This window comes from Diospyros lotus, chromosome 4, assembly GCF_014633365.1.
Source record: "Diospyros lotus cultivar Yz01 chromosome 4, ASM1463336v1, whole genome shotgun sequence".
NCBI lineage: Eukaryota > Viridiplantae > Streptophyta > Magnoliopsida > Ericales > Ebenaceae > Diospyros > Diospyros lotus.
In genome coordinates this window covers 24,121,959-24,133,424 of record NC_068341.1, presented here as the reverse complement: position 1 = coordinate 24,133,424, position 11,466 = coordinate 24,121,959, and the positions used below count along the sequence as shown (strand labels likewise).

The window sequence follows — 11,466 nt, the reverse complement described above, 5'->3', positions numbered from 1 at the left end:
TAATTGCTTGACTTAGAATTTCCATGCCATGTATGGAGATTGCTTAAACAAGAATTATCATTATCTTGAACTAAAATTACTCATAGATCTGCAAAACTTAATTCAGATGAATATTATTGATCTTTTCTATTAAGTTGGGAATTAATTGGTTTTGACACTGAAATTGTCTTGACCCAAGCTACTTAAACTCATTGTTAATTTAGTTTTAATCATTTCCTTTAGATTATCTTAATCACCTCTTAAAATCAAATATTCAGTGATTTCTGTTTTCATCCAAAATAATCTCCCTGTGAACCGACTCGGACTCACCGAATTATAAATTTAAAATTGTACTACACGCACACTCGCACACTGGCGAGTATAATCGCCCTATACCTGCTTTAACAAAAGGATTAATGTTTGATAAATTTGGTTGTTGTTTTGATAAATAAATGTGCAGGGTAGCGTAGCAGTCAGTTTTTGGCGCCGTTGCCGGGGAGATTAATTGGTAACTTAGTGTGTTATTTTTGTTGTTTTACTACTTTTAAAAAAAAACAAAAAAAATAATAAATATTTTAAAGATAAAGAAAAAAAATCTATATACTTAAAAAAAAAAAAAAACTTGTTAGGTAACTTTTAGTTACTAAACAGTGTATGAGACTTAGATCAGGTAGAGTGCTAGAACAAGAAGTCCATTCACAATCTCTAATGTCTCAACAAAATGATAACATGTCTGCTCAAGGGGGTGATCATGTTGATCAAGATCCCTTGGGAGCTGAAATGCTTCGACCTCTCAGGGACTATTTGCACCCTCCGAGGCAAACTACTCCCTCTTGCATTGTACTTCCAGTTAACCATCATAGATTCAACTTTAAACCGGGTACCATTCAGATGTTACCTACTTTTCATGGTATGGATTCGGAAAATCCGTACACTCACATGAGAGAATTTGAAGAGGTCTGCGGCACTTGTGTCGATCAGAATGTCAATGAGGATACTGTGAGGCTAAAATTGTTCCCATTTTCATTAAAAGACAAAGCTAAAATGTGGTTAAACACATTAGAGTCGAGATCAATAGGAACATGGAGAGAAATGCAAACTAAATTTTTAAAGAAATATTTTCCGGCCAATAGGACAGCATCCCTTCAAAGACAAATGATGAACTTTGCTTGTAAACCCACCGAGTCATTTGCTCAAGCTTGGGATCGTTTCAAAGATCTACTTCTTACTTGCCCACATCATGCTTTTGAGCAGTGGCGGGTGGTTAGTTTTTTTCATGATGCCTTAACCCCTAACCTTAAGATGTTAGTGTCGACCATGTGCAATGGTGAATTTTATGAGAAGACACCTGAAGAAGCTTTTCACTTTTTCGACACTTTAGCTGAGAATACTAGGAATTGGGAGGTAAGTCCATTGTCTTTGGAAGACTCAAGAGAGCATGTCAGTCCACAACCTCGAGGAAAATTTCAAATAAGTGAAAGTGATAACATCAATGCCCGGTTAACAGCATTAACAAAGAAGATGGAAGAATTAGAGTTAAAAAAAACCAAGGCCGTCCATGAGGTGGAAGTCCTTTGCGTGGTTTGTGAGACGAATGGCCATATGACAGAAGATTGTCCTACCATTCCTGCTTTTAAAGAGGTCCTCTATGGCCAAGCATCTGGAGTACAACCACGTCAGACAGAGGGTAGGCCTTATCAGAATCAGAATCAGAGTGGGAACTACTTAGGGTACAATCCTAATTCCAATACATACCACCCCAACTCCCGTAATCACCCTAATTTTTCATGGAGAAATGATTCTGCCGCCCAACCCCATGCACCATTCCCCTCACAGCCACAGTCTTACCAACCAAACCAAGGGTCATCTGGTGCATATCAACCTCCTCATAAGAGATCTCTAGAGGACACCCTACAACAATTCATGCAAGGTCAAATAGGAACTAATACCCAAGTAGCCAAGTTTCAAGAACAAACAAATAGGGCTCTAGAAGACATGAGAAGTCAGCTAACTAAGTTGACTCAGACCTTGAGTGTTAGAGAACCAGGAAAGTTTCCCTCACAACCAAGTCCGAACCCCGTAGGTCAAGCCCATAGAGCCGAAGGGTCATCTAGTGAGAATCATGAACAAGTCCAGTCTGTCACTGTCCTTAGGAGTGGGAAAGTAATTGAGAAACCTAAGGACCCTAGGACAATGTGGCCTACCATTAGTAAAAAAGACCAAGGGCATGATGAAATGAATGATGAGGAAGTGAATGAAGGAAGTAAAGAGGGTAAAAAGAAAGCTGAGAAGGAAGAAAGAGAGCAAGAGAGAAAGCAAAAGGAAAAAGGGAAGAGTGTTGAAGAGAGATCCAAATTTGAACCTCGACCACCCTTTCCTCAAAAATTAACCCAATCAAAAAGAGATAAAACAAATGCAGACATATACGAAGTATTCAAACAAGTAAGGATAAACATTCCTTTATTGGATGCAATTAAGCAAACACCTTCGTATGCTAAGTTTTTGAAGGATCTCTGTACAGTCAAAAGAAAAATCAATGTGCGGGAAAAAGCATTCTTAACAGAACAAGTAAGTGCTATCCTTCAATTTAAGACCCCTCCAAAGTACAAGGACCCAGGATGTCCTACCATTGCTTGCATAATTGGAAGCCAAAAAGTCGACCAAGCACTTCTTGACCTAGGGGCTAGTGTCAATCTGTTGCCTTTCAATGTCTATCAGCAACTAGGGTTAGGAGAACTCAAGCCCACTAGGGTCACTCTTCAATTGGCTGACCGATCAGTAAAAGTTCCTCGTGGGATTGTGGAGGATGTCCTAATCCAAGTGGACAAATTCTATTTCCCAGTGGACTTTATTGTCTTAGATACCCAGCCCCACCAGGGTCCTCAGTCACCTATTCCCGTTATCCTAGGGAGACCATTCCTTGCTACTTCGAATGCAATCATCAATTGTAGGAATGGGATCATGAAACTATCATTTGGGAATATGACGGTGGAGATGAATGTTTTCAAGGTAACTAAGCAACCAAATGACGAAATGGAATTGGAGGAAGTAGATTTAATCCAGACCTTAAGTGAAGAATACTTTGAGGAGGCTCTTTATGAGCAGGTTATTTATAAATTAGAGAAGCAAACTTCGAAAGGGATAGAGCCTGACGTTGAGTTAGCCAGGGTGATCACACAACTGATGCTTGGCCTAGAGCCATTGAAATTACCTGGGAATGAAACCACACCATCTTTGGTTCGTCCACCCCAACTTGAGAGAAAACCATTGCCGAATCACCTTAAGTACGCATTCTTAGGTGAAAGGGAGTCTTTGCCAGTAGTGATTTCATCAAGCCTAGAATTACATCAAGAGGAAGCATTACTAGATCTCCTCAGAATGCACAAAAAAGCTATAGGATGGTCTATCTCTGACCTACATGGCATTAGCCCCCTCACCTGCACCCATAGGATATTCTTAGAGGAAAATGCGAAACCTATAAGGCAAATGCAAAGGCGTTTGAACCCGAACATGAAAGAAGTTGTCCGGGGAGAGGTTCTTAAACTGTTAGATGCAGGTATCATCTACCCCATCTCAGATTCCAAATGGGTCAGTCCGACTCAAGTTGTACCTAAGAAGTCAGGAGTCACTGTGATAGCAAATGAGAACAATGAGCTCATCCCTACGCGCATCCAGACTGGATGGCGTATGTGCATTGATTATAGGAAACTCAACTCTGTGACAAGGAAGGATCATTTTCCGCTTCCATTTCTAGATCAAGTCTTAGAGAGAATAGCGGGACATGCCTTCTACTGCTTCTTGGATGGGTACTCTGGGTATAATCAAATAGAAATTGCGTTAGAGGATCAGGAGAAGACCACATTCACTTGTCCATTTGGGACATTTGCTTACAGACGAATGCCATTCGGTCTATGCAATGCCCCTGCAACATTTCAAAGATGCGTGATGAGCATTTTTAGTGAATTGGTAGAGAATGTGGTGGAAGTTTTCATGGATGACTTCTCAGTGTATGGAGATAGCTTTAATAGTTGTCTGAAAAATTTAGAAAGAGTCTTAGAGAGGTGCAAGGAAACGCATTTAGTGCTAAATTGGGAGAAGTGCCACTTCATGGTCACTCAAGGAAGTGTCTTAGGACACATTGTTTCTTCTAAGGGTATTGAGGTCGATCAGTTTAAGGTTGAATTAATTCAAAAATTACCCGCCCCAAAGAATGTGAGGGATGTTAGGTCTTTTCTTGGCCATGCTGGTTTTTATAGGCGCTTTATTGCTTCATTCAGTACCATAGCCAAACCTTTATGTCGCCTTTTAGTCCTAGACATGCCCTTTGAGTGGACCAGTAAGTGTCAAGCTGCTTTTGAGAAATTAAAAAACTCACTTGTTTCTGCACCTATCATTCAGTCCCCTGATTGGTCCCTACCATTTGAGCTGATGTGTGACGCCAGTGATTACGCGATAGGAGCCGTGTTAGGTCAGAGGAAAGACAAGAAACCTTATGTGATATATTACGCTAGCAAAACTCTTAATGAGGCTCAAAAGAACTACACCACGACAGAGAAAGAGTTGCTAGCAGTTGTCTACGCCCTAGACAAATTCCGGTCTTACCTCGTGGGGTCACTGGTGATTGTTTTTACTGACCATGCTGCTCTTAAATATTTATTAACAAAGCAAGATGCAAAACCCCATCTCCTTAGATGGATCTTATTGTTACAAGAATTCCATATCGAGATCAAAGACAAAAAAGGGGTAGAAAATGTGGTAGCCGATCACTTGTCTTGTCTACCATGCCAAAATCTTAATCAATTTGAAAACCCAATCCAAGATTCCTTTCCTGACGAACAATTGTTTCAAACAAACACTCAAACTGAACCACTCACCTTTCCATGGTACGCTGATATAGCAAATTATCTAGTCACTAGACAGATCCCAGATTATTGGTCCAAACTAGATAAAGAAAAATTTTTTAGGAAGGTGGTGACATTTTTCTGGGATGACCCGTATCTATTCAAATATTGTCCTGACCAAATCATTCGTAGATGCATCCCTAATCATGAACAACAAAGTGTCATAAATTTTTGTCACACTCTTGCTTGTGGAGGCCATTTTTCCATCAAGAAAACAGTTGCAAAAATTCTACAAAGTGGATTTTATTGGCCAACATTATTTAAGGATGTGTACAGATTTTGTTCAAGTTGTGATCGATGTCAAAAACTAGGCAGTCTATCCAAGAGAAACATGATGCCATTACAACCAATCCAGGTGTTAGAAGTCTTTGACTGCTGGGGTATAGACTTTATGGGTCCATTTGTTAGTTCGTTTGGGCATGAGTATATCTTACTTGCTGTTGACTATGTGTCCAAATGGGTTGAGGCAATCCCGACAAGGAGCAATGACCATAGGATTGTGGTGAAATTTTTAAGGGAAAACATTTTTAGTCGGTTTGGGATGCCACGAGCGATCATTAGTGATGGGGGTTCCCATTTTTATAACAAGGTCGTGGCAGGTCTCATGAAAAAATATGGTGTGTTGCACAAGATTTCCACGCCGTACCATCCCCAAACCAGTGGTCAGGCTGAGCTAGCTAATAGGGAGATTAAACATATCTTAGAAAAGACCGTTGCCACCAATCGCAAAGATTGGTCTTTGAGATTAGTAGACGCTCTTTGGGCATATAGGACTGCATATAAAACGATCTTGGGAATGTCTCCATATAGATTAGTGTATGGTAAACCTTGTCATCTTCCTGTGAAAATTGAACATAGAGCATATTGGGCAATTCAAAGAATCAACAAAAGTTTGACCGAAGCAGGCTTCTCTAGGAAGCTCCAATTAAATGAGCTTGATGAAATAAGAAAAGATGCATTTGAAAATGCACGACTGGCTAAGCTTCGCATGAAAGAGTTGCATGACCGACGCATCATTAGGAAAAGCTTTCATGTCGGGCAACAGGTACTTTTGTATGATTCTCGATTGCATTTATTCCTAGGAAAATTAAAATCAAGATGGGTTGGCCCCTTCATAATCAAGTCCATCTCGGAATATGGGGCTTTCGAAATTGAAAATCAAGAGTCAGGGCAATGCCTTAAGGTCAATGGTCATAGGTTGAAACCTTATCAGTATAGTTATGAGGAAGACGAAGGAAGTGTGGATTTAGGGGATCCACCATTAAATGAGTAAAAGAGGTTTCGTATCGTCTGGGAATCTGACATTAAAAGACCACTTTTCCATTTAGGTTAAATGGATGTCTTTAGGTCCAGGACATTAATAACAACCCCTGTAGCTATTCAGGGTGAAGAAAACATCACATATTCATGCATCGATGACCGCCAGGTATGTCTATCCTCTATCTTTTCTATTATTGTCGATTGAGGACAATACGCAATTCAAGTTGGGGGGTAAGGTGGAAATTGTTGTTTTGTGTGGTATATGTGATTTTGATTTTATGAGGCCCCTTCAAAAAAAAATTATTAAAAAATATATAATAAAATAAAAACTTTATTTTCTTAATATATATATATATATAAAAATATAAGAAGGAGACAAACTCAACGCCGATGACAACTATTTATTTATTTTTTGGGCAGAGCAATCAAACTGCCCTATAAAGGAAACGACACACTTCCCTATAAAGGAAAAGGAGACGCGGAACGTTGAAAAGAAACACCGAACGTTGAAAAAGGAGACGCCAGACGTGACCCTGCACTTGTGGCACGTCTCGAGCCAAGTGTAGTTGTTGGAATGGTGACTTCCACAGCCCTATAAGAGACCCCGTATCTGCATGAGGCAAGCCACACTTCTTTGAGCTCAGTCTTCTCTCATTTGTGTTATTCTCCGATCAGGTACTCTCGTTCCTTTTGTAAGGTTCATTATTTTGTTTTACTTTTCTTTTACTATAGTTCTGTTTTAAAAAAAAATGAATCTTCAGCTCTTGAAAATTCGTAAGTACTATCCATCTCTCCCACAAAATGATTTAAAAAAGATTTATGCCACTAGGTGTGAAAGACTTCGGATGTTGATGTATAAAAATATCCCTGAGGATATTCGCTGGTTAATTGAAGCAAAAGTTCGATTTCTTGGCGAAACCTCACCTAGTTTTAAGCATTTTCCAGGATTGGGAAAGAGTAGTTTTTCGAAAAAAAGAAGAGCGAAAAGATTAAATGGTTGTCACAAATGTGCTCGATGGACTTGTAACACACGATATAAATCTGTGGGGTTTACTTCCATAAATCGAGATGATAAAATTTGTTTCATAAAGGATGGGCTGAGTAAGGAGTCTTTGGATGATATCCGATTGACTCTTGAGACGCATCCGTGTGGAATAGTGCAACGAGAAATTCTTGCTTTATGGACCCAGTTTAGAAGTGACCACCAACGCTATAGTCTTGGGAATCTGACTATAATTGACCCTGTTTGCCAATCTATAAGAAAATTGGATGGGAAGCCTATCCCCGCTTCATAGAAGGTGTTTAAGCCGTTTCTGGACGTAAAACCAGAGGAAGATGTGAGCCACAATCACAACTACTTGTATATACGTATGATTTTTGTTTATGTTTATTTATTGTTGAATTTCTATGTAGTTACTTTTGATTGCCAAACCTCTTTAACCAGTTCTACTTTCAGGGCATACATAAAGAACTAACATAAATGGAAGGCCAGCCAGTTCGTCGAATCAATACCATATGTGTACTATGTGGCTCTCAACCTGGGAGCGATATTTGTTACACACTTGCAGCAAGCGAACTTGGCATAAAATTGGGAGAGAGAAAAATTAATTTGGTCTATGGAGGGGGAAGTCGTGGATTGAATGGATGTGTTTCACAGGCTGCACATCTTGGGCAATCATATGTGGTAGGTATTATGCCAATCCCTTCTCACTTGTTTGTTGAAGATTTAGCAGTTCACAGTAAACTTACAGACTCGTGGAGTTACAGGTATTCCTAACAAACCCTATTTTATTACTGCAATTCAAGTTGGAGGGAGTAAGGTATATTTATGAACTATCTAGTCCATGTTTAACTGTGAATTTGTAACTGCATGCTTGTAATTTTATGTGAATTATTTACTTTTATCTACTCCTATTAAAAATCAAAAAATTGTGCGTGCTTTAAATAATGCTATCCCTAAAGCTTTGGAGTTATAAACTGACAGCCAGTTGAATTTGCAGTATGAATCATGAATGCATTAATTTCTTATTTGAAACCGTAGATATGTGGGATTAGAATAAGTGATTTGCATGCATCGGGTGTTCAATAATTAGAAATTGGTTTATCGGTCATAAAGTCAAAGGCAATGGTAATTAGCACACTGCATGATCCCTTAACAGAAGTGGAGACTATTACCCGAGTGAGTGTTTGAGCCTAATGATCATTAATTCTGAGTGAAATAACACTTATTCTAAATGCGTTTTATTGTTGATCTCATATTTTCAATAGCTTCAAAACATCAATTTGCTTTGAATGTCTAGTATGATGGCGGATGAATTTGGCTGATTTCAAACTCTGAATTAGTTGACTGAGTAACATCGTTTTATAGAAGCATGATAGGGGATCAATTTCTTTCAATTTGGACCTATTAACCTTTTTCTTTCTTCACATTAACCCCCTTGCTAGCCCATTTGAGCTGTTCTTAGCATAATTCCTTTCATTACCCTCGTCTAACCTAGAACCATATGAAGTTTATCCAACCTGGTGTGTTTTTAGGAATCAGTCTATCTCGGTACTTTCATATTAAAAAGAAAAAAAAAAGAGAAAGAAAAGAAAAAAAAAAAGAAAAAAAGAAAAAATGGAAGTTCTCTTAGCTTTTCAGCACGAGTGTTTCAAAATAAATGCTGAAGAAAAAAAATATATGTTTAATTTGATATTAGTGTCAAAAAAAAAAAAAAAAAATCCCAACACACCCTTTGCACACTTTACCCTTTTCTTTGACAACCCATATTAACCTCATAGCCCCATTACAACCCAGTCTGGTCCCTCTTGATGCTATAAATCATGTGATCTTAGGATTCGAGTTCAGAGTAAAGAATTCTGTTTAAATTCAGAAGTTATTTATCTATGGCATTATTCCAGTCATGAAGCTATGTTAAATTCCCTATTCTTTCATGAAAATACGTTCTTTGTATTTGGGACGACACCGAGTTTGAACTTGTTTTACATTTACTCTTAAAACGGTGGCTCCCTTGTGTGTACACCCAAGGAATCATTTTTTTTATTTGAGGGAAAATCCATAGTAAGGTTTGAAGTCGAAACTTCGAGGGAATAAAGTAGAATAATGATCATCCTAATTGCCATTCCTAAGATTGTATAACCTTTGACCGAAATCTAATTTAGAATATTCGACTGTATGACAGATGGCTTGTTCTGTTCTATGTATTTCCGTTTAGAATTTGAAATTTTTATATTCATGTGATTATTGTGAATAAATCTGGCCAGTGTAAAGTTTAATTGCTATGGGACTAGCAATGTTTAAGTTGGGGGGTGTGATTAGTGATCAATTTTGTAAAAATTTTATTATAATTTCACCCTTATTTTGATCTTAAAATGGTTTAAATTGAATATTATTATGCATTTTGAAATTTTGTGCATGTTTAAAAATATTAATATAAAAATATATAAAATATAAAAAAATTAAATATAATATATATAATAATATAATATATATATAATAATATAAATATGGAAAGCCCAGGCCCAAGCCCAACACATGGAAAGCCCAGGCCCAAGCCCAACACAAGGAAGGCCCAAGCCCAAGCCCAACACAAGGAAGGCCCAAGCCCAAGCCCAAAACAAGGAAGGCCCAAGCCCAACACAAGGAAGGCCCAAGCCCAAAAATATGAAAAGCCCAAGTCCCACAAATTGATGACATCATCGCTTACATCATGGGTTGGAGTGACATCATTGCTTACATCATGAGTTGGAATGACATCATCGCTTACATCATGTGTTAGATATTTTATTTATCTTTGTATTTTTAAATTAGTTATTTTATTTTTCTTTAGATATTTTGTATTATTAAATTATATAATTGAGTGGTCTCTATTGCATCTTTTACCCTATAAATAGAGCACTTAGGGTGCATTTGTAACCATTCAATTTTCCTATAATGAAAGTATAGTTATGTTCTTGAAATTTCTCTCTCAAAATTTTCACTTTAGTTTCAATATGATTTCGTTCTTAGAATTTCTCTCTTAAATCTTCAACCTTTGTTTCCATATAGTTGTATTATGTTATTCATATTATCTTTTTATTATATACGGCCTATATGGTCGGTTGAATATTGTCTTTAAATATTGTCTTTTCATTATATACCGCCTATATGGTCGGTTAAAAAATAGTCTTTCAATTCTTGTCTTTTCATTATATACCGCCTATATGGTCGGTTAAAAAATAGTCTTTCAATTCTTGTCTTTTCATTATAAACCGCCTATATGGTCGGTTAAAAAATAGTCTTTCAATTCTTGTCTTTTCATTATAAACCGCCTATATGGTCGGTTAAAAAATAGTCTTTCAATTCTTGTCTTTTCATTATAAACCGCCTATATGGTCGGTTAAAAAATAGTCTTTTAAATACTGTCTTTTAATTCCCGTCATTTAAATTCCTGCCAATTTATTTTAAAAATGAAGATGAGTAGCTAAATCCGATCTTGGGTTAAGGCAAGGACAGTGTCCAACGCCAATGATTCCCAAAGAAAGCTGCGCTTCAATTGTGTAATATTAATCTGATTTAATTTGAGCAGTGTGCGTATAGTGTATCTTTGAGTTTGGATTGGAGCATAAGCCTAACTTAGAGTTTCCATGCCACGTATGGAGATTGCTAGACCTGGAAATGTTTTCATACCCAAGCCCAAATGATTAATCTGTACCTATAAATTCTATCTGTGGGATATAATTCAATTTATGATAATTGCTTGACTTAGAATTTCCATGCCATGTATGGAGATTGCTTAAACAAGAATTATCATTATCTTGAACTAAAATTACTCATAGATCTGCAAAACTTAATTCAGATGAATATTATTGATCTTTTCTATTAAGTTGGGAATTAATTGGTTTTGACACTGAAATTGTCTTGACCCAAGCTACTTAAACTCATTGTTAATTTAGTTTTAATCATTTCCTTTAGATTATCTTAATCACCTCTTAAAATCAAATATTCAGTGATTTCTGTTTTCATCCAAAATAATCTCCCTGTGAACCGACTCGGACTCACCGAATTATAAATTTAAAATTGTACTACACGCACACTCGCACACTGGCGAGTATAATCGCCCTATACCTGCTTTAACAAAAGGATTAATGTTTGATAAATTTGGTTGTTGTTTTGATAAATAAATGTGCAGGGTAGCGTAGCAGTCAGTAGCGGGGTGTAGGAGCTATCTACTAATGAGGTGGCGTGTTGACCATTTGGTGACACTAGAGTGAACTATCGACTGGGCCGAGGATGGCTATCTACCGGTTGGTCCTAGTCATGGATTGTCGACCGATACCTGGTCAC

The 11,466-nt window shown here is 37.5% G+C and overlaps 1 protein-coding gene across 1 annotated transcript; it reads left to right on the top strand.

Annotated features, from left to right (window-relative positions):
• Positions 1–708: 708 nt before the first annotated feature.
• On the top strand, positions 709–7,420 carry LOC127799735 (uncharacterized; the record flags this gene model as incomplete). Its single annotated transcript, XM_052333960.1, has 7 exons — positions 709–1,666; positions 1,709–2,174; positions 2,427–2,547; positions 3,442–5,029; positions 5,534–6,063; positions 6,920–7,055; positions 7,191–7,420. Coding segments are annotated over exons 1-7 (4,029 nt in total), but the record flags the coding sequence as incomplete, so codon positions are not given.
• Between the last annotated feature and the right edge of the window lie 4,046 nt (positions 7,421–11,466).